Raw genomic sequence first — 24,852 nt, 5'->3', positions numbered from 1 at the left:
TCTCCCGTTCCATCCTTCCCTCACTCGTGAATAAGAACCCTAGATAATTAAACTCTCCACCAAACTGAAGTGGGCAAGCCACCCTTTTCCGACTGAGGACCATGGCCTCGGATTTGGAGGTACTGATTTTCATCCCCACCACTTCACACTCGGCTGCAAACCGTCCCAGTGCATGCTGAAGGTCCGGGCTTGAAGGGGCCATCACGACAACATCATCCGCAAAGAGCAGAGACGAAATCGTGTGGTCCCCAAACCTGACACCATCAGGCCCCTGGCTGCGCCTAGAAATTCTGTCCATAAAAATTACGAACAGAACCGGCGACAAAGGGCAGCCCTGCCGGAGTCCAACATGCACAGGGAACAAGTCTGACTTACTGCCGGCAATGCGGACCAAGCTCCTGCTTCGGTCATACAGGGACCTGACAGCCCTTAGCAAAGGACCCAGGACCCCATATTCCCGAAGCCCCCTCCACAGGATGCCGCGAGGGACACAGTCGAGTGCCTTCTCCAAATCCACAAAACACATGTGGATTGGTTGGGCAAACTCCCATGAACCCTCCATCACCCTGTAGAGGGTATAGAGCTGGTACAGTGTTCCACGGCCTGGACGAAAACCACACTGTTCCTTCTGAATCCGAGGTTCTACTATCGGCCGTATTCTCCTCTCCAGAACCCTGGCATAGACTTTCCCGGGGAGGCTGAGAAGTGTGATCCCCCTATAGTTGGAACACACCCTCCGGTCCCCCTTCTTAAAAAGAGGGACCAGCACCCCGGTCTGCCATCTCAGAGGCACTGTCCCCGACTGCCACGCGATGTTGCACAGGCGTGTCAGGCTAGACAGCCCCACAACGTCCAGAGACTTGAGGTACTCAGGGCGGATCTCATCCACCCCCGGTGCCTTGCCACTGAGGAGTTTCTTGACCACCTCTGTGACTTCAGCCCGGGTGATAGACGAGTCCACCTCTGAGCCCTCATCCTCTGCTTCCTCAATGGAAGACGTGACGGCAGGATTGAGGACATCCTCGAAGTACTCCTTCCACCGCCCGACGACATCCCCTGTTGAGGTCAACAGCTGCCCACCTCTACTGTAAACTGCGTTGGTAGGGCACTGTTTCCCTCTCCTGAGGTGCCGGATGGTTTGCCAGAGTCTCTTCGAGGCCAGACAATAGTCCTTCTCCATGGCCTCACCGAACTCCTCCCAGGCCCGAGTTTTTGGCTCCACAACCACCCGGGCTGCAGTCCGCTTGGCCTGTCGGTACCCGTCAGCTGCCTCAGGAATCCCACAAGCCAACCAGGCCTGATAGGACTCCTTCTTCAGCTTGACGGCATCCCTTACTTCCAGTGTTCTTCACCGAGTTCGGGGATTGCCGCCTCGACAGGCACCGGAGATCTTACGGCCGCAGCTCTGAGCAGCCGCTTCGACAATGGAGGTGGAGAACATGGTCCAATCGGACTCAATATCTCCAGTCTCCCTCGGGATCCAGACGAAAGCTCTGCCGGAGGTGGGAGTTAAAGATCTCTCTGACAGGAGACTCCCCGAAGTTATGCAGGAAACTGCAACACACAATTTGTTACGAACTGAGACCATGTATCATTGGAACGTTATAGAGGCCGAGAATATTTTTCAGATAAATGATCGATTGTGCAGAAAATCTGTAATTCTCAAACAGATAAACATTATAGGGAATGATAAAATATCCAAGGGTCTGATCACTCTCTTCCGACAGAGATTTCAGCAGAGTATTTGTGCTTCTACTGGCTCTTCAAGAAAAAGACACACCCTGTCTGACACATTCAGATGACAGGTTTCAGTGAAAGAGCAAGACAAACTCAGGGTTCGTTAGGTTAGCTTCTCGGAGTATGTTGCCATAATAACTGACTCACAGAAATGCTGAACTGGCTCTTTGAAACCATAAACCCAGAGTTTCCATCAACTCTGAGTCAACGTACTCTACGTTTTCACAATAATACCTGTTTTCTGAAATAACCCAAAGGTGACACAAAATGGCAATAAAAGGTGAATTTCCCACACCTGTGGCTTTTTAAATTGCAATTAGTGTCTATAAATAGTCAATGAGTTTATTAGCTCTCATGTTGATGCACTGAGCTGGCTAGGCACTGGAACATGGGGAGCAGAAATGAATTGTCAAAAGACCTGCGTAACAAGATAATGGAACTTTAGAAAGATGGAAAAGGATATAAAACATCTTCACAGCCTTGCAAATCCCAGTCAGTACTGTTCAACAATTTTTTAAGAAGTGGAAAATTCAGGGATGTCTTGATGCCAAGGTCTGGTAGACCAAGAAATATTTCAGGCAAAACTGTCTGAAGAATTGTTCGGGATACAAAGAGAAATCCACAGGTAACCTCAGGAGAAATACCAGCTACTCTGGCACAAGACAGGGGTCAACAAGGCTTATAGTGAACAGATTACCATCCCCACTGTGAAGCATGGTGGTGGCTCACTGAGGTTTTGGGTTGGGGTGTGAGCTTTATAGGCTCGGGGAGTCTTGTGAAAATGTATGGCAAGATGAATGCAGCATGTTATCAGAAAATTCTGGCAGACAATTTGCATTCTACACGAAAGCTGCGCATTGGACGTTTTTGGACTTTCTAGCATGACAATGACTCTAAGCACAAGGTCAAGTTGACCCTTCAGTGGTTACAGCAGAAAAAGGGGAAGGTTCTGGAGTGGCCATCAGTCTCCTGATCTAATATCAACAAGCCACTCTGGGAAGTTCTCAAACATGCGGTTCATGCAAGACGATCCAAAGACTTTGCATGACCTGGAGGCATTTTGCCAAGATGAATGGGCAGCTATACCACCTGCACGAGTTCGGGGCCTCATAGCCGACCATCACAAAAGACTACACACTGTCATTGATGCTAAAGGGGGCAATACACAGTATTAAGAACTATGGTTATGCAGATTTTAACGGCCAGTGCTTTATTTCCCCATATAAAATTATAGTTTCGTCACTCTTCAAACTTCTCTCATTCCTCCATTAAAATGTGTATCGCTCATTCTCCCCCTACTGTGTGGTACAGTATCATTGTCGTCTTTTTGACCAATAATACTTGATCGCTTGTCTGTTTTAGCCAATCGTAGTTCATAATGCATTCTAGAGCGGGACCCAAACATTGCATCGTATGAGATAAAACAATCATTTTTGTCTTTGTGGAAAGAACAGTTTCCATTTATATTTTCTAGAAAGTGTAAACAGTGATGTCCATTGGTACAAAGCTAGTTTTGGCACTAATTGTTTTCGGAGAACGCATGGAGACCTATCACAATATACCCTAGCCTTCCCATTTTGGTAAACCAAATATGTCATTTTTTAACGCTCTATTGGTTGCCCTGTTCAATTCCATTGTAGCCCGGAGGCTTCCTTTACATTTGTTTTTTTTCAAACAGGAAACTGTAATCATTCCAAAACAAGGTCTCTACATTCCTGGATTATGCTTGATAATCTGAAAAAAGGCCCCAAGTTCAAAAATAGTGAACCTTACCTTTAACAATGCCATGTCTCTACAGGTTAGGAGGTCCAGATCCTCTGGACTACATCAGCATGTACCGCAATGTGGGGTGCGACGCACAGAACGTACAAGAACACTGGCACTACGTCAGCTTTGGACTCAGCGACTTGTATGGAGACAACAGAGTTCATGAGTAAGTACTGAAATTTAAGCTTAGAATCATACTTTTGATCGACCAAGCTTTCCAGGTTACACATGCACAGCATTCAGCTCTCTCCTCACTGGTGTTTTTTTCATGATCCTCTGAAGTAGTAATTTTTTATTTTTTTGTAATTATGACAACATTCTTCCCTCATGTAGTGTTCTTGAGTTATTCCCACATAATTCCCAGCATTCTCCCCACCTCTTAGGTCTGCTACTCTTTTCACAATGCCCATTTTCAATGCACGTTTGCATTCATTTTTGATTGGTACTGAGTGGATGGAGGGAGTTTTTAAATGTAGCTAAACAGGAAGGTGTTGTTTTGGGTGGATAATGTTGAATCATATAGGGAGAACAAGGTATTTGGCCTTTTATGCTAAACATATCCCTAAAGATGTAGGTGGCGTATATAGCTTGAATAATGCCTCTATTCTGAATGTGTATCATCAGGTTTACAGGTCAGGAAGGCCCCAGTGGCTTTGGCTTTGAGCTGACGTTCAGACTGAAGAGAGAAGTGGGAGAGACAGCACCCCCTACCTGGCCAGCTGAACTCATGCAGGGCCTGGCCCGCTACGTCTTCCAGTCAGGTAAGAACGTTTGTAGACGTGGATTTCGCGCAAGTTCTTGAGTTACTTTGCAAACGTCCTACTCATCCTGTTATCAGAAAACAGGCAGTACACACTCTAATAAGCACACTCAATAATAAGCACACTCAAGCTAGCACTGAATCAGCATATTGTTGTGCTGGGGGATATGAGGGATGTACTACTAACCTTTCTCAGTCTCCTCCAGTTTTAAATTTTAGGAGGAGATGAGGTCCTGGTCCACACCTGCGGATTACCTGGTTTGGGGGGCCCGTTGCTGTCCCTGTCCTTGTCCACCTGGTCATACTTCTGACCTAGTCTAAAATCAAATAAACTCTGGATTTAGCCTGGAGAAATGTATTTATTATTCCAATTGGACTCTTAATATCTCACCCGGCACAGCCAGAAGAGGACTGGTCACCCCTCTGAGCCTGGGTCCTCTCTAGGTTTCTTCCTAAAATTCGACCTTCTTAGGGAGTTTTTCCTAGCCACTGAAATTCAACACTACTGTTGTTTGCTCCTTGGGGTTTAAGGCCAGGTGTCTCTGTAAAGCACTTTGTGACAACTGCTGTTGTTAAAAGGGCTTTATAAATAAATTTGATTGATTGAAATAAATTTGATTGATATTCACCATTGGATGCAGAGTTCTGACAGCTCATTTTTCATATTGGCATTGCTGCCAGATGGGTAGGTTTCCTTCACAACTGGGCTTGGACGGGTGATTTACAGAGTTGTATTCAACATCGTGTTTGATTATTTAATTTTTTTGTGGAATCCGCAAAATCGGGCAACTTTGCATACAGGACCAAACCGGTCCTGACATTGCAGGGATGAGTAACGCTGGAAAAACAAGTTGATTCTGCCTATCTTTTACACCCAACATATTTCAGTTAAACTACGTAACGTTTAAACTAGGCCTACATCCAATACACACACAAAAAAATTTATGTCTCAGATGACTAATAGTAGAATTACAGATTTGTTTTTAAAGGGAGTTTGTGAGATTGACAAAAATAACTAGTGAAAAGATTATTAGATTTGGGTATGTACGGGGTTCCCGCAGCTCCTTAAAGTCATAAAAGGTCTTAAAAAATCAGGGAATTTAAGATCATCGATTTTCTTAAATTTACTGTAAATAAGCTCTAGGTACTACATTTGCAGTGCATTTACGGCTGATGGGAAAATTGTCACGCACAATGGCACAGCAGGTAAAACATCTAAATAGTGTGTTTGATTAATTAAAACTCACTGAGACTAGAGACAGTGTCTTGGCAGACAACGTAACTTTTGCAAATATTCACAGTGTAAGCGTAACTATTTCTAGAGTCCTGAAAAAACATCAGGTACGGATGAAACAATTGTACACTGTGCCTTTTGAGAGGAACTCTGAACATGTCAAGCAACTCAGGAACCAATATGTTCAGGTAAGATCACAATAAAATACAGAACTGTTTTTAACAAAACCAAACACACACAAAGACAACTTTTTAGGTAATGTTTACTACTTTAACAGCTTATGTTGCCTTGTGGATTTATTTTAGAGAGTCATGGAGATTGAAGGCAGGCAAACAACCCACATTTTCATTTTTGTGGATGAGGCGGGTTTCAACTTGGCCAAAACACAGCGACGAGGAAGGAATGTGATTGGGAAGAGAGCCACAGTGGATGTCCCGGGCCAGAGGGTTGCCAACATCACAATGTGCGCAGCAATATCCACTGATGGACTGCTGTTACACAAACCACTAATTGGGCCATATGACACTGAACGTCTCCTTGCGTTCCTGCATGATCTCTATGGAAGGGTTGTGCTAGGTGAGGAAAGGGATGGAGAGAGAAGAAATCAGCCAACATTTATAATTGTATGGGACAATGTGGCATTTCACCACTCCCGTGCAGTCACCGAGTTTTTTTTTGTCACTTTTCCTCCCACCTTACTCTCATTAGAGGTGGAAGGTTTATGACCACCATCCACATGATCAAATATCCCTCCTGGACGCAATGAATGCTGGATGCCTGGACATATTGCCAGGGATGGATCAGGCATGCCAGAAGATTCTTTCCTAGGTGTATTGACCTAGATGACAAGATTTGATGTGGATGAGAACCTGTGGCCAAATGGAGAAGACCGAGTAGATTAGCATTACTATTGTATCTGTGTCAGTGGATGGTGTGTATACAAATTCTTGTATTTTCGAATTACTCAGTGCAAAAAAATACAAATTAATAAAAGACATAAAATATATGGAAGCATTCTGCATCATGTCTGATTAATTCCAGTAACATATATTGCAGTGAATTATAAACAGAGATGTGTCCTTCTTTTACACAAGAAAACATTGTAAAATGCTACCTGTTGTTAGGGTTTTTTAGGTCATTGTTTTGTGGGTGACACAGTATGTTTGTTGTCTGTCAACCTTTGCTAGTGTTCTGGAAGAATGAGTTGATTTGAGACATGTATGAAGTGATTTGGTAGTTTTAGTGCATTTTGAAAGTGAAATGAACTGCTGTGCCGAGCTGAAAGTTGTTTTGGAGAACTGTGTGAAGAGTTTTGAAAAAGTGACCTAAGTATTAGGAAATGTGTCCTAGCGACTGTAAAAAAAACTGTATGCCATTGATTCTGATGACCGGCGTGAAGACCGGTACTGTGCTCTAGTTGAAGATAACTTTTTAGTGTTTTAGACTAAATAAAAAATGGGGGGAAATCCAAGATGGTGTACTATGGGTTCTTCAGGCAAATTTCTTCCATAGGTGAAGAAAGACCTGTGGACTTAATATCAGACTTCTAGGTTATACTGGGCAGAATTGACAGTGGGGCTTTTGGAGCAGATTAGATTGCTTATTGGACTCATATTCTAATAGATGAATTTGGCAGACAATATACACCTATCTGCCTAGTTTCATGTCTGTAGTGCATACCATCTCATGGGAATATGAGGCCCAAAAAGGAATAATAATAATAATAAATATATCAGCCAGCGGAAATTGCAGGTTCTTTTCCTTCCACGACAACCATGGCACCTATTTATTCTTGATTCTCCTTAATTGTTTTATTCTGTCATTCATTCCCCATTAACTTCTCTTGATTCCTTATTGACTCCCATTGAATAACCATTGACTCCCATTAATTCCCCATTAACTCCCATTTTTCCCTACAGACTCCCATTCATTCATTATAGACTCCCCATTATTTCCCTATTGACTTTCCATTCATTCCCCTTAGAACCCAATTCATTCTCCTTCGAACCCAATTAATTCCCCATTGACTTATATTAATTTCCCATAGAACCCCATTCCCGATGAATCACCATTCACTCCCATTCATTCCCCATTGACTTCTGTGTGTTTCCTATAGACTCCCATTATGTGAGTGGAGGGGCCAAGATGTGGCAGCTTTCTGGGTGGGTGGTATGAGCCCCTTTGGGGCCAGGACCCCTAATTCACATTAAATATGGCACCATGTGGCCACGAGAGATCAGTTTCCCTAGTGCAGGATTAAATTAACACAACCTTGAGTACTCAAATTAACTGTGCATATAAAAGCAACGCAAGTATAGCAGTGCGCATGTAAGAACAATAAGACCATTTGTAAACAAGTCCAATGTGCAGGTGTTTTTAAATAACACAAAATATATAAACAAATCAAATGACCAGCACTGATTGAAACCGGTAACAGTTTTATCCCTAGTGTGAAGGGGTTGTTTTAAAGCCTCCCTCTTGTCCAGTGCAAACTGGCTGGGGGTGTGTTACCCTCCCCTGGTGGTCCTATTATTCACTTTCCACCTTCTCGTTGCCTTTTGTTTCTCATTTCTCCCTTTCAGTCTGTGGGTTGTATCATTGGCTGAGTAACCTATAATGCATTTCCCAGCGAAATAAAAGCTTAGCCTCTCACCTCGTTGTTCCCTCTTAATCATGACAGAAAACACATTCTGCAGTGGCGACCACATATCGTGGCACAGTCCACTGGACAACAGCGAGTCTCGTATCCAACATATGCTGCTCACAGAGGACCCCCAGATGACTCCGGTCCACACGCCCTTTGGCCTAGTCAACTTCCTGCAGGTGATCTAATCGAGCCGCAATTTTGAATCTAATTATATTCCACCTGTCCCATCTCTCTCACATCTGTTTTTTTCACTCTCTTTATCTTGTTTTTCTTTCACTTTGTGTGTTAACTCAATTTTTGCTCTTTAGATTGTGGGTGTGTGTACGGAAGAGCTGCAGGCAGCCCAGCAGTGGAATGGTCAGGGAATACTGGAGCTGCTTCGAGGGGTCCACGTGTGAGTTTAAAATATGAGACTCCTCTTGCCAGACTGCCAGTGTTATTTCACATTAACATGTAACCAGCAAGTACAGGTTAACCCCATGTTAACGATTGTTCTCCCCCTGTATACTGTATTTTCAGTGCCGGAGGGTCCTGGTTGATTACTGATATGAGGAGAGGAGAGACCATCTTCGACATCGATCCTCATTTACAAGTAAGGCTTTTATTTGTTAAACTATGTATGGTTGTTGAAATCTCATGCTATCGGTCACACAGACAGTTTGCAACCAATATGTAATAGTTGTAGAGAAATGCCAAGCTTGGCTACACCTGCTGGTTCAGTCCCCACATGGTGTGTCTAATGTTTGTATTTGCCTTTTTTCTTGTTTCTTTTGTGGTTAATAGTTGTTTGTGTGTGTATCTCTGTGTTTAGGGAGGTGTTAATAATTCTGTGTTGGATAGTATTAATGATTGTTTGCATTTGGGCTAGTGTTCATGTTTGCGTGTGTGTGTGTGTGTGTCTGCTCATCCTAAGCAGGAGCGTGTGGATCAGGGTATAGAGACAGAGGGCTCAAACCTTAGTGGTGTGAGTGCCAAATGTGTGTGGGACGACCTTAGCCGACCGCCTGAGGATGAAGAGGACAGCCGTTCTATCTGTATAGGATCTCAACCCCGAAGACTGTCAGAAAAAGGTAACAAACAAACAACTTACCTAGGCTTAATCTCAAATCACGTACTACATATTGCAAGTACATACAGGTGCTGGTCATATAATTAGAATATCATCAAAAAGTTGATTTATGTCAGTAATTCCATTCAAAAAGTGAAACTTGTATATTATATTCATTCATTACACACAAACTGATATATTTCAAATGTTTATTTATTTTAATTGGGATGATTATAACTGACAACTAATGAAAATCCCAATTTCCGGATCTCCGAAAATTTTAATATTACTTAAGACCAATACAAAAAAAATATTTTTAGAAATGTTGGCCAAGTATGAACATGAAAAGTATGAGCATGTAAAGCACTCAATACTTAGTTGGGGCTCCTTTTGCCTGTATGGAGTCGATCAGTCTGTGGCACTGCTCAGGTGTTATGAGAGCCCAGGTTGCTCTGATAGTGGCCTTGAGGTCTTCTGCATTGTTGGGTCTGGCATATCGCATCTTCCTCTTCACAATACCCCATAGATTTTCTGTAGGGTTAAGGTCAGGTGAGTTTGCTGGCCAATTAAGAACAGGGATACCATGGTCCTTAAACCAGATACTGATAGCTTTGGCACTGTGTGCAGGTGCCAAGTCCAGTTGGAAAATGAAATCTGCATCTCCATAAAGTTGGTCAGCAGCAGGAAACACAGTGGACCAACATCAGCAGATGACATAGCACCCCAAACCATCACTGACTATGGAAACTTTACACTGGATGTGGATTCTATGCTTCTCCTCTCTTCCTCCAGACGCTGGGACCTTGATTTCAAAAGGAAATGCAAAATGTACTTTAATCAGAGAACATAACTTTGGGCCACTCAGCAGCAGTCCAGTCCTTTTTGTCTTTAGCCCAGGCAAGACGCTTCTGACGCTGTGTCTTGTTCAGGAGTGGCTTGACACAATGAATGTGACAGCTGAAAACCATTTCTTGCATACATCTGTGCGTGGTGGTTCTTGAAGCACTGACTCACTCTTTGTGAATCTCCCCCACATTTTTGAATGGGTTTTGTTTCACAATCCTCTCCAGGGTGCGGTTATCCCTATTGCTTGTACACTTTTCTACCTCATCTTTTCCTTCCCTTCGTCTCTCTATTAATGTGCTTGGACACAGAGCTCTGTGAACAGCCAGCCTCTTTAGCAATGACCTTTTGTGTCTTGCCCTCCTTGTGCAAGATGTCAATGGTCCTCTTTTGGACAGCTGTCAAGTCAGCAGTCTTCCCCATGATTGTGTAGCCTACAGAACTAGACTGAGAGACCATTTAAAGGCCTTTGCAGGTGTTTTGGGTTAATTAGCTGATTAGAGTGTGGCACCAGGTGTCTTCAATAATGAACCTTTTCACATTATTCAAATTTTCTGAGATACTGAATTTGGGGTTTTCATTAGTTGTTGTCAGTTATAATCGAAATTAAAAGAAATAAACACTTGAAATATATCAGTCTGTGTGGAATGAATGTATACATTATGCAAGTTTTGCTTTTTGAATGGAATTATTGAAATGAATCAACATTTTGATGCTATTCAAATTATATGACCAGCACCTGTACTTCACGGGTGATGGTGAAGTTAATACTTTTTAGTATATTGTAAGCTATTATGCCAGTATTTGGACCAATTGGGACATACTACCTTGTCATAAAAATGCAACGGTCTGGTTTTAGTGAAATGTTTTCCTATTCTTGCTTGATATTGGATTTCAGCTGCTCGAAAGGTTGGGGTCTCCTTTGTCATATTTTGTTTCATAATGTGCAAAATGTTTTCAATGGGCGACAGGTCTGGACTGCAGGCCAGTATAGCACCCGGACTCTTATTACGGAGCCGTGCTGTTGTAATACGTGCAGAATTTGGCTTGGCTTTGTCTTGCTGAAATACACAAGGCCTTTCCTGAAAAAGACGTTGTCTGGATGGCAGCCTATGTTGCTCCAAAACCTGTGTATATTGTTTAGCATTTATGGTGCCTTCACAGATGTGCAAGTCACCTGCGCCATGTCCACTAATGCGCCCCCTTACTTTCATGGATGTTGGCTTTTGAACTCTGTGCTGATTAGAAGCCTGATGGTCCCTTTCCTTTTTTGTCCGGAGGATGTGACATTCATTACTCCCAAAAATTATTTCAAATTTTGATTGGTCAGACCACAGGACAGTTTTCCACTTTGCTTCAGTCCATCTTAAATGAGCTTGGGCTCAGAGAACATGGTAGCGTTTCTCAATCTGGTTTTCTTTGCATGGTAGAGTTTTAACTTGAATTTGTGTGCAGCATCATGCTGTGTTCACAGACAGTGGTTTTCGGAAATGTTCCTGAGGCCATGCAGTGATTTCCACTACAGAATCGTGTCTGTTTTTAATGCAGTGCTGCCTGAGGGCCCAAAGATCATGGCCATCCAATATTGGTTTTCGGCCTTGTCCCTTGCGTACAGAGATTTCTCCGGATTCTTTGAATTGTTTAATGATACCCTGTACCATAGATCATAAGATCCCCAAACTCTTGGTAGTTTTATTTTGGTTTTTCTTAAATTATATGCCTGTGCAGTCTTTCACAGTGGTGAACCCCTTGACAAAAGTGTCAGTTATCGTCACCTATATTGATAGGGTTTGTATCAATGTCATTCACGAATGAAAGAAACACAAATGCATTTGGATTTGTTCGGGATAGACATCATCATCGCTGGACACAACCTTTAGTAGTTATGTCATAGCCTAAAATACTGAAACTATTTACGGTTATATTGTGTCTATTTCTGGGTGATTTTCAAAGTACGCATCCGTTTTTGGGGTAATACTGGCTAGATCACCTCTTGGGCAGTAAAAGAGGACGAGTTTCCACGATTTTCTCGTCTTTTCACTTGACGTTAAAGTGTGTTTTCCTCACCTATAATGAGTTATTGTATCAATGTCATTCACAACTGAAAGAAAAACAAGCATCATTATGCCATGAAATGAAATAGTGAAAAGTTCATCTTTAGTCTTGCTAGCAATTGCTCAATTCTTATGACTATTCTGAGTAGTAAGTCAGTATATATGAGTATTTAATATAGATTTTATTCTGTCACTTTGGATGATTGATGGACAGGTGGGCGGAACTTATGTTTTTGGGGGCAGGACTTCTAGTTTGGTAGGTGTGACTTCCGGTGTGACATGCAGGGGTGGTGCTTCCTGTGTGACGTATGTTAGGGGTTGTAACCTCTGGTATGATGAATTTATGTCTGGGGGATGAAATATGGTATGGGGGAGTGTGTGGTTTGTAATTTATGGGGGCTGTGCTGTTTAACAATAGGGCGCCAGGGGCTGGGAATGTGTAATCCCACAGGCAATCGATGTTACGATAAGTTCTAAGTGTGTACAATAGATGGTCTATAACCAGTGAGTGGTACCTTTCATGTTTTACAACACCATAGGGGGCTGGCGTGGTCTGTGTATTTAAACCACACAGACCCCAGATTTTGGTAATATAGACTAGCCTGGGTAAACCTACAGGTACATTACAAAACATGGTGGATTCTACAGCAATTAATCAGTGTGACTCTGTTAGATTGGAGCTATTTCTGGACAACGTTGGTATGTTAGAGTGTGACTGCGACTGTGCACTGTTCAACTGATGTACAACCCAGAAGCCCTGCCTTAAGCTAACACAATCCTCAACACAGCATAAAAATAGACAGTCCGCCTGTGACTATCACGTAGCTGGTAGACTTTACATAAAATCTCTCAAGAATACAACCAACCGGAGATTGAAGGACTGGTTGCTTGACACCTTGGATGACAACGCTATATCCGGCCATGCTGTCCCGGACCCTGACCCTTCGACTCAACCGTCTTACCCACCAAGAAACGTCCATTGGCTTGACCTGGCACTCAGCTATGACCTCATCATCTATCAAACCTCTCAAATGTTTACAAAAGTTATCACAATATGGACAAATGCCTTTTACCAAAGGTTTTTAAGATCATCAAAGCAACATGGGCTATGATCTTTGTTGTGTCTATTTCTCCACAAAGCATGCATCGGATATGAAGTAGACCACCCGAGCCAGAGAAGACATTCTTGTCTTGACCCGCCTGATTTTTTTGAGTCCCATTATGATGACATTGGGACAGTTTTAACACCGCAACTGAAACATGTACTGGTCAAGGCTTTGAATGCATGTGGTTTTCAATCACTGCTGAACGAAATTAACACGGCAGCTAAGAACTTTCTGCACAAACTCAAGTTGGAATCGTATATTACACAGAGACTGTGTGAGAATAGGGATGAATACCTGGATCAAAGTAATGTGTAAGCTGTATGCAACACAGTAAAGTCTTAGTGCAACGAAAACAAAGACTGTTTCAACAGAAATCTGAGTTTGTCTCTTCTGAAATTCTTGGACATGGTTTTATTAAAGTTTGTGGAGTTACACATTGTTAAACGTGTATTACTTCTCATTATTGACCCAATGCTGTGCTATGTTTGAACAGGTCAAACCCTGGTATTTGCGTGGGTAGAGAGGGTTTGAAAAGTGCGTACGTGGAGTTCAGGGTTACAATCATAGCTACCATAGGTCTATTAAGATGAAGCCTGTTGATGTTGGTGAAGAAAATGTTAGACTAGTTCTCAAGAACCTGTATGGTACAACAATGATGAGAAATCAGGGTTTTTCCTGGCTGAAAATTAGTCAAAGGTGGTACTGCAACCCCCGCTACCCCGCGCTCTACTGGACGCCCCTCTGTGATATACTTTATATAATCTGGTCACTTGAAAAAGTGTTATAGTGTTAAATCTGCCCTGTTGTCCATTTCCACTTGAGCAGCTAATACAAACTACAATGTCCTCCCTAATATAATGGCAAACAAAAAACAAGCAATAAATATTTTCCGTACATATTTGATCTATTCTTTTAATTTATTTAAATGTTTACATATATAGGATATTACCCTCATGTCTTTTTTTTGTTCTCCTCTGCTTGTCCAGGACTAGTAGATATTTTATTGGATTTATGTGCATCCAGCCTATAGTTTTTGCTTGGCTATACAGAGCATATAATTCCCTCTTCATTATGTCTGAGCCACCCAATTTATTTTGCCATTGAGCATCAAAACTGTTTATTAGAAGATCTAGAAATCACAAAAATATGAAGTCACTCATCAAGCTTTAATTTATCATTTTTTTTGTTATATTATGTTCTTGTTAATTTGACTTGTATTAAAAACATTAGAGCTGTAGGCCTAAAGTGGGGAGAACAAATATTTTATACATTGACGATTTTGCAGGTTTTCCCACTTACAAAGCATGTAGAGGTCTGTCATTTTTTTTATCATAGGTGCTCTTCAGCTGTGAGTGAAGGAATCTAAAACAAAAATCCAGAAAATCACATTTTATGATTTTTAAGTAATTAATTAGCATTTTATTGCAAGACATAAGTATTTGATCACCTACCAACCGGTAAGAATTCTGGCTCTCACAGACCTGTTAGTTTTTCTTTAAGAAGCCCTCCTTTTCTCCACTCATTACCTGTATTAACTGCCCCTGTTTGAACTTGTTACCTGTATAAAAGACACCTGTCCACACACTCAATCAAACAGACTCCAACCTCTCCACAATGTCTAAGACCAGAGAGCTGTGGGAGGACATCAGGGATAAAATTGTAGACCTGCACAAGGCTGGGATGGGCCACAGGACAATAGGCAACCAGCTTGGTGAGAAGGCAACAACTGTTGGTGCAATTATTAGAAAATGGAAGAAGTTCAAGATGACGGTCAATCTCCCTCAGTCTGGGGCTCCATGCAAGATCTCCGTAAGTGGCTCCGTAAGAAGTGTCTCAAGGTCCTGGAGTGGCCTAGCCAGTCTCCAGACCTGAACCCAATAGATAAGCTTTGGAGGGAGCTGAAAGTCCGTATTGCCCCGCGACAGCCCTGAAACCTGAAGGATCTGGAGAAGGTCTGTATGGAGTGTGCAAACCTGGTCAAGAACTACAGGAAATGTATGATCTCTAATTGCAAACAAAGGTTTCTGTACCAAATATTCAGTTCTGCTTTTCTGTTGTGTCAAATACAACAAATGCAAATTAATTACTTTTATTTTTTATTCCTCCATCCTTGCCTCGACGCCACATAATTTATCCCCCTCTCTCGACTTCCTTCAGCTGTAGGCTTCTTGGCTATGCTGCTTATGCTCATCCAGCTCATCTTCATGTTCATATAGTTGTATTGTTAGTGACTTTAATATGTTAATTGTTTATTTCCACTCTGTATTTTGCATATAAAATGTTGTTGGGGACAGTAGCCTGCATACCCTAATCTAGTAGTCTTTTCACGAGTCATCTTCATCTGTCTCACAAACTCTATTGAAAAAAAACTGATTCTACTAGATGTCATCTGAAACATTAACAAATGTTATACGGATTGGAAGTCATTTAGACTTTAAGTTCTATTATATAAATATTTTGACCTGCTTCGGTGTAAAAGAAAACCACTTGTTTTTCCGATGTTACTGATCTCTGGGATGTCAGGACTGATCAAGGTCCTCTATGCAAGGTTGCCAGATAATTGACAGTGAACTGGGAAATCTGCACAAATGCTATCTTCTATACAACCATATCTGTAAATCGACCCGCCCATGCCCATTTAAAAATAGCCAATTCTCAGGAAAAACCTGCCCATCTGGCAACACTGCCAATATGACATATAAGTTTCCTCCTATGGTCATAAGTGCTGCAGCATATTGCTGGTAGGCTATTTAGCATACAGTATCTCACAAAAGTGAGTACACCCCTCACATTTTAGTAAATATTTGATTATTTCTTTTCATGTGACAACACTGAAGAAATGACACTTTGCTGCAATGTAAAAGTAGTGATTGTACAGCTTGTATAACAGTGTAAATTTGCTGTCCCCTCAAAATAACACAACACACAGCCATTAATGTCTAAACCGCTGGCAACAAAAGTGAGTACACCCCTAAATGAAAATGTCCCAATTGGGCCCAAATGGTCTGTTTTGTGTTGCCGCTATTATTTTCCAGCACTGCCTTAACCCTTTTTGTCATGGAGTTCACCAGAGCTTCACAGGTTGCCCCTGGAGTCCTCTTCCACTCCTCCATGACGACATCACGGAGCTGGTGGATGTTAGAGACCTTGCGCTCCTCCACCTTCCTTTTGAGGATGCCACACAGATGTTCAATAGGGTTTAGGTCTGGAGACATGCTTGGCTAGTCTATCATCTTTACCCTTAGCTTCTTAAGCAAGGCAGTGGTCGTCTTGGAGGTGTGTTTGGGGTCGTTATCATGTTGGAATACTGCCCTGTGGCCCAGTCTCCGAAGGGAGGGGATCATGCTCTGCTTCAGTATGTCACGATACATGTTGGCATTCATGGTTCCCTCAATGAACTGTAGCTCCCCAGTGCTGGCACCACTCATCCAGCCCCAGACCATGACACTCCCACCACCATGCTTGACTGTAGGCAGACACACTTGGTTGCCGCTACACACGCTTGACACCATCTGAACCAAATACGTTTATCTTGGTCTCATCAGACCACAGGACATGGTTCCAGTAATCCATGTCCTTAGTCTGCTTGTCTTCAGCAAACTGTTTGCGGGCTTTCTTGTGCATCATCTAAAAGAGTTCCTTCTGGGACGACAGGCTGACAGGCTGACCCCCTCAATCTCTGCAGCAATGCTGGCAGCATTAATACGATTATTTCCCAAAGACAACCTCTGGATATGACGCTGAGCATGTGCACTCAACTTCTTTGGTTAACCATGGATGAGGCCTGTACTGAGTGGATCCTGTCCTGTTAAACCGCTGTATGGTCTTGGCCACCGTGCTGCAGCTAAGTTTCAGGGTCTTGGCAATCTTCTTTTAGACTAGGCAATCTTTATGTAGAGCAACAATTCAGAGAATTCTTTGCCATGAGGTGCCATGTTGTCCTTCGAGTGACCAGTATGAGGGAGTGTGAGAGCGATAACAGCAAATTTAACACACCTGCTCCCCATTCACACCTGAGACCTTGTAACACTAACAAGTCACATGACACCGGGGTGGGAAAATGGCTAATTGGGCCCAATTTGGTCCCACAATTCAGTGAAATTAAGACAAAATTGGCTGCGCACATGAACAGTAATTAGCCAAACAAGCTCAACATAACCTTCATAAAGGTGTTTTTCACTGATTGTGTTTATCCATTACTAATTATGCAAGAATCAGAATTCATTATTTTTCAACATCTTTATTGAAATAGTGAATAATCATGTAAATAAAGGCAATGTTAACACACACACACCATTGTTGACAAGTGGAGTGATCCTGAGGACAGTTACACACCTAAGAAGGTTGATCAATAAATATTCAGTATACTCTTTAACAGTACTACATAGTTTCAAAATATAATTTTTACCTCTTGAAATCAGAATACTGCGCCATATCTAATAAGCAACATGGCGTTTGTGGGCTGCTGTGATGGTAATTTTTGTTGTCATACAATTCTGGAATTGTCAGTGCATACTGAAACAATATGCATTAAGAAATCATGCTGAGTGGCCTTCAATTATATTTTAAAATGTACTTGTGAAATGGTTTAAATCTGTCGTTTGCGTTTGAAGCATTTTTCGCAAATTCAGAATTGCTGTAAAACCATTTTGCCCGACTTAATGGCTCCCAATTGCAAATATGTTCCTTGGGAGGAGATGGACTTAGATGCACCTCTTTTCAAGATTTTATTTTAAACATGGTGAGTGTGGTGAGCTTACAAATGTGGGGAACCCCAATAGCGCCACCGTGTGGTTGATAAAAAAATATTTTCTGTATGGTCCTTGTCAACATATGTACCAAGTAGAATTATGAGCCTGACATGCATGCCACTGCACCAGAAGTTGCAGCCCTTGGCCCTTTACTATCATAACAATTTGGGCATCTTTTAAACCATTTTATCTCACAGGAATTTGCTAAAAACACCCTTTTTTGTCGGAAGAAGAATCATAATAATTAAAGCTGCAAGCAGCATTAAGCTATTAGTAGCCAGATTGCAGTTTTTCCAGTAGGACGAAAATTGTACTCGTATCCATAGCTATAAACAATATTACATGAATGGTTTTTACTTTTCACTAGTATCCCCATGTGGACAAAGGGAAACATCTTTCATATAAACTAAACTCACAACCCTGATCATGTGTACCAAATGTAATCACACTTAACATTGGTCATTTGATGCAATAGATGTAGCGTTTGAAGCATTTTTCACAAATTCCAAATTCCCAAAGAAAATATTACGCCAGACTTAATGGGTCCCAATTGCAAATATGTTTCTTATGAGGATATGGACTTATCTACCTCTTTTCAAGGATTTATCTCAAATGGGGTGAGCATGGTGACCTTGCTAATGCAAAGAACCTCAATAGCACCACTGTGTGGCTGAAAAAAATCCCTGAAGTAATTTTTTCTATATGGTCCTTGACAACACACGTACCAAGTATAATTATTATATCATTATCTTCATAGGCTATGTGTCTAGATATGTGCAAAACCACGCCCCTGCACATATTCATCTGTCAATCGCGGCCATGTTTTTCAACATAATGGCCTGATTGATATAACTTTTGACGTCTATCGTCCATTGATGCCAAATATCAAACTGTGTGAAGATTGGACATTTGGTGCCAGAGGAGTTAATTTCTTGGTGGTTTCCACAAATTAAAAATGGTCGTCAAACCATTAAAGCAACGTTAATGAGTCCCAATGGCAAATATGTTCTTTGTGAGGAGATGGACTTCTCTACCTCCTTTCATGGCTGTATCTCAAACGGGGTGAGCATGGTGACCTTGCTAATATGGAAAAAACATATTATATATGGAAGAGCCACAGTGTTGTTGATCAAAAAATCCTTGCAGTTATTTTTTCCGTATGGTCCTTTTTGCCGATTTTGCAGGTTTTCCCACTTACAAAGCATGTAGAGGTTTGTAATTTATAAGTAATTAATTTACATTTTATTGCATGACATAAGTATTTGATACATCAGGAAAGCAGAACTTAATATTTGGTACAGAAACCTTTGTGCAAACCCAGCCAAGAACTACAGGAAACGTATGATCTCTGTAATTGCAAACACACTCCAGCAGGGATTTTGGCCCACTCCTCCATACAGACCCTCACCAAGCTGCTTGCCTATTGTCTTGTAGCCCATCCCAGCCCTGTGCTGGTCTACAATTTTATCCCTGATGTCCTCCCACAGCTCTCTGGTCTTGGCCATTGTGGAGAGGTTGGAGTCTGTTTCATTGAGTGTGTGGACAGGTGTCTTTTATACAGGTAACAAGTTAAAACAGGTGCAGTTAATTCAGGTAATGAGTGGAGAAAAGGAGGGCTTCTTAAAGAAAAACAGGTCTGTGAGAGCCGGAATTCTTACTGGTTGGTAGGTGATCAAATACTTATTTCATGCAATAAAATGTAAATTAATTATAAAAAAATCATACAATGTGATTTTCTGGATTTTTTCCGTCTCTCACAGTTGAAGTGTACCTTTGATAAAAATTACAGACCTCTACATGCGTTTGTACAGTAGGAAAACCTCCCCACTGTACATACCAATATTATACCGTTATCCCTGTAGGAGATATATATGTGCAAAACCACGACCCCTCAATGGTTCATTGTTCATGTTTTTTGACCAAATGGTCCCTAGATGCCAAATATCAAAGTACATGAAGATCGGACATTTGGTGCCAGAGGATTTTCAAAAAATCCAAAATGGTTAGAAAATCCGTTATGACGGTGAACTGCTGAAACCCTAATGAACCGGAAAACAAACTCAAAAGGGTTTCACCAGTTAACTGCTGAAACCCTAATAATAATAATTATAATAATAATAATACTACTACTAGCCAGATTGCACATTGTTTTCAACTTATATCCATAGTTGCAAGCAATAAGACATCTGTTTTTCCTTTCTTATAGTGCCCCCATGTGCCCAACTTGAAACATAACACACAAAGTAAAGACACAACCCTGATCATGTGCACCAAAAGTAATGTCACTGAGTACCAACGAACAACAGATAGTGTTATGGCTATTATGCTGCCAATGTTTGGCCAAACTGAATTTACTTGCATGTTACATTGCAATAGTTTTCAGGACATTTACCTCATATATGGTATTATAATACAATATTCTGCAACAGTTAGATATGGATACTTCAAATGTCTTAGACTATCAGTAAAACACATTTTGCACAACACTATGTAAATAGGTAGTTGCTTGAAATATTGCTAAAGTATGCTAAATATAACTATGGATCTTTATCAGTCTTTCCCAGTGCAGAGCATATTAATGAATTCACCTTTTGCTTGTTGTATGTTTGATGGGGTCAGAAGAGAATTATTATAATTTCCAAAGGAATGTTTACTTACGTATGTATATTAACATCAATGATTTCTTTTAGAATTGTTTAATTTTGATGATCAAAAGACTATTACTGGTGGCAACAATAAAATGTGTTGCCTTTGTAGGGGCATGGGCATATAGCCCTACGTACACATGTGTTATTGTTGAATTACATCTCAGATTTCATATTAATTGTCTACAATGTAACTGTACAATTGATACGTTTTTAGCCCTTTAGAAAGCTGTAGAAACCAATGATAACAGAGAAATTACTCAACTACTGAGAATGGATTATCTACTGAGGCTTAAACACAACACAATCTCTAACAAAGGCACATTTTTAATAGCTGAATCATTGGTTATATTGTTCATGTCACCAGAATGATTTAAGGTGAACTAATGCTAGTTGAGACTTCATTTTTTCTTTATGAAATAATCATGGCAACGTTGCATTCCACTAAACATTTGCTTATGTTAGCAAGTCATTGTACAAATGAAAACAGAATTAGCTTAGCTACATGAGCATAGATTAGCTACTAAGCCAGAAAAGTTAAATGTACAGATAAGGAACAGCTGGAGGACCAATTTGCAACTTATTATGTTTATTGGCAACATGATTGGGTATAAAAAGAGCCTCTCAGAGTGGCAGTGTCTCTCAGAAGTCAAGATGGGCAGAGGATCACCAATTCCTCCAATGCTGCGGTGAAAAATAGTGGAGCAATATCAGAAAGGAGTTTCTCAGAGAAAAATTGCAAAGAGTTTGAAGTTATCATCATCTACAGTGCATAATATCATCCAAAGATTCAGAGAATCTGGAACATTCTCTCAAAACCATACTGGATGCCCGTGATGTTCGGGCCCTCAGACGGCACTGCATCACATAAAGGAATGATACTGTAATGGAAATCACAACATGGGCTCAGGAATACTTCCAGAAAACATTGTCGGTGAACACAATCCACTGTGCCATTCGCGGTTGCCGGCTAAAACTCTAGAGGTCAAAAAAGAAGCCGTATCTAAACAGGATCCAGAAGTGCAGGCGTTTTCTCTGGGGCAAGGATAATTTAAAATGGACTGTGGCAAAGTGGAAGTGTTCTTTGGTTAGACAAATCAAAATTAAGTTCGTTTTGGAAAACTGGGACGCATCATAAAGAGGAAGGTGCGACAAAGAAGACCTAAGACAGTTGAGCAATTAGAAGCCTGTATTGGACAAGAATGGGACAACATTCCTATTCATAAACTTGAGCAACTTGTCTCCTCAGTCCCCAGACATTTGCAGTCTGTTATAAAAAGAAGGGATGCTTTTTTGAGATGTTGATGCCATGAAATTTAAAATCAACTTATATTTCCCTTAAAGTGATACATTTTCTCAGTTTAAACATTTGATATGTCATTTGAAACTTCCACATCATTGCATTCTGTTTTTATTCACAATTGTACACTTTTTTGGAATCGGGTTTGTATATTAACCTGAGGTTAGTTAAATATATTTCAATTAGCTAATGTTACTAGCTATCTAAACTATCTTTAGTTCAAATAACGTTACTAGATAGCTAACATCGATAGCATTTATCGCTAACTTCAGACTTTTTTACTCTGGTAGGTATTTTCTTTAATGAAATAATCATGGCAACATTGCATTCCACTAAATATTTGCCTATCGTAGCAAGTCATTGTTCAAATGAAAACAGTGGCTACATTAGATAATGAGGCTGGAATTCATAACACCATACCTAAAAGGCAAATTAATAATACCTTTAAATGTCTGTTATAATGTTCATTTCAACAGAATAACTTTAGATGCAGTAACTAGCCAGACTCCTCTAATAAAAGCCACTAGCTGCTAACTAATGAGGCAATATGAATTCCATGTACTGTATAGTCTGATGCATACGGGGACAACAATATATAGCTTTGCTGGATGTAGCAGAGTGCCCCATGATTTCACATTATATTTGTAATTTTACTGCAGTCCTGAAGAGTTTTTCCGCAAAAAATATCCCTTGTACATTATAGCCGGGGGTTGGAAAATGCACACTGCATTGTCCCAGGCTAGGACTTGCCCCAGGTTAGCTTAGCCTGCGTTCACACAAGTTTAACCCTGGGCGAAGGCTTAAACCTAGGCTTCACTTCTGTTCCTATGCCCATGGCTAACAGACAAATATGACATAATACCATTTTACATTCTATGATAATCTGCCAATTTTTTGTTCTCTGGCATGTGAATAATGTTACAGTAGCCTACATCACTGACACATGATCAATGTTACGCTACCACGATTCAATTAACAACTTCATGAATGGACTAATCAAGATGCCCACCCTTTTGGTATTTTCTTGAACAACTTAGTTAAAACTACACAAATAAAGAGAAAAACGCTAGTCAGCCTTCATTCTTTCGATATATTTGCTGAATTTACATCCAAAGCAAGCTGCAATAACTACGTTGCTAAGATTTAGCAGGCATAATGAAAGGACCAAAACAGACGGAGCTGTTTGTAACGGTGCATGTCACAAACGTATGTATATTAAGTGAAAGGCCAGGTTTTGTGATAGGACAATAAAGATTATATGGTTTTGTTCTTGACACACACTGGTTATTTTGTAATTTTTCTGGGGCTAGCCCTGAAAAGTCGGTGCTAACCCTGCTCCCGAGTATGGCCAGCTATCCCTAGGCTAAGGGTGGTGCTTTTCCACTTCAAAATATGCAAGTGTGTACACTTGCTTAGCCCTGGGCTTAGGAGGCCCTTAGACCAAGGCTTAGGAGGCCCTAAGACCAAGGCTTAGGATGCTTTTAGCCCTAGACTAAGGTGCAGTGTAAACACATCTAGTGTGGTTGGATGTATTACATAATCTTCAAAGCAAATGAGCACAAGCAAATAAAAAAAATCCTATTTTTATATTATTGTTCTTTTTTTATATTAGTTCATGTTCTCTACACTGAATATTTCTGTCTGCTCCATCTTATTATATTCTTTAACCTATATAAAGTATTATTGAAATTGTAATATTGTTTCATTTATCATTTCCCTACATAGTTTTTCCATTGAAATGGTTGCCTAGACAACACAAATTATAGACACCCCAAAGACCTTTATTTTGATGGCAACATATGAAATTCAGAAGTGTTACTGTTGCTGATTAATCTCTGAGTGTTACTGTTGCTACCGAAGTTAAATAAATAATAGGTCTGCAAGTATAGAGCGATATAGTTGTTTTTAATGGTTTTGTGAGTGCAGCTTGTTTAATCCCAACTCCTTTACATGAACCGTACAGGATCAGTTGCATGGATATCATGGAGGTGGTAACAGCTGGCCACAATCGATGACGGGTTCACTTAATCACAGAATCGCAAACTCCTCTTCAATTTCGCAGTTCGTAATCGAACCTAAACATTTTCGAACTACAAATCCAAATCGGTATACCCCTATAGCCGCATGTCAGTGTCTTTTCTAAGCCCATATAGCGTATTTTAAATAACATAAATCCTCCCCTCTTAAAAGTCATTAGCCCCTGGACTACTTTTGTACATGGCAACTACATTTATCTACTACCTTGCTGGTTAAAATGAACTATTAGCTTGCTTACCTGTCAAGTAAATACAGGTCAGTAACCAAAACAAACGTGTTGGACAGGCATTTCATATCCAAAGTGTAGCACTTCATCCTACTTACCAGCGATTAGTAACTTCAGCACCATGGCGTAGTCAGGGTGGGGAGGGGTTGCAGTTCCTTGAGCTGGGGATCTCATCGCTGCTTTTTGCGGATGATGTGGTCCTGATAGCATCATCGGTCTGTGACCTTCAGCACTCACTGGACCGGTACGCAGCCGAGTGTGAAGTGCAAAGCAGAGTGCGAAGCATTTGGGATGAGGATTAGTACCTCTATATCTGAGGCCATGGTTCTCAGCAGGAAACCGATGGAGTGCCTCCTCCAGGTAGGAAATAAAGCGTTACCCCAAGTAAAGGAGTTCAAGTATCTCTGGGTCTTGTTCGCAAATGAGGGGACAATGGAGCGGGAGATTGGCCGGAGAATCAGAGCAGCAGTTGCATTCGCTTTACCGCACTGTTGTGACGAAAAGAGAGCTCTCGATATACCGGTCAATTTTCATTCCTACCCTTACCTATGGTCATGAAGGCTGGGTCATGACAGAAAGGACAAGATTGCGAGTACAAGTGGCTGAAATGGGTTTTCTCAGAAGGGTGGCTGGCTTCTCCCTTAGGGATAGGGTGAGAAGCTCAGCCATCCATGAGGAACTGGGAGCAGAGCCGCTG

The 24,852-nt window shown here is 41.1% G+C and overlaps 1 protein-coding gene across 2 annotated transcripts in view; it reads left to right on the top strand.

Annotated features, from left to right (window-relative positions):
* Nucleotides 1–24,852, top strand: part of sufu (suppressor of fused homolog (Drosophila)) — an 85,510-nt gene that overhangs the window by 17,709 nt on the left and 42,949 nt on the right. The window contains exons 2-7 of one of the 2 annotated variants that reach the window (XM_010865999.5): nucleotides 3,536–3,670; nucleotides 4,129–4,265; nucleotides 8,179–8,321; nucleotides 8,454–8,539; nucleotides 8,665–8,737; nucleotides 9,062–9,215. In XM_010865999.5, the coding sequence (XP_010864301.1) occupies nucleotides 3,536–3,670; nucleotides 4,129–4,265; nucleotides 8,179–8,321; nucleotides 8,454–8,539; nucleotides 8,665–8,737; nucleotides 9,062–9,215 (728 nt within the window). Of the gene's footprint in view, nucleotides 1–3,535; nucleotides 3,671–4,128; nucleotides 4,266–8,178; nucleotides 8,322–8,453; nucleotides 8,540–8,664; nucleotides 8,738–9,058; nucleotides 9,216–24,852 lie in introns of both variants that reach the window. The other variant, XM_010865998.4, reaches the window with a different exon arrangement.

The sequence above is a fragment of the Esox lucius genome, chromosome 6, assembly GCF_011004845.1.
Source record: "Esox lucius isolate fEsoLuc1 chromosome 6, fEsoLuc1.pri, whole genome shotgun sequence".
In the NCBI taxonomy this organism is placed as follows: Eukaryota; Metazoa; Chordata; class Actinopteri; order Esociformes; family Esocidae; genus Esox; species Esox lucius.
Note: the sequence above shows the minus strand (reverse complement) of the source record. Positions and strands in the feature narration are given on the sequence as shown.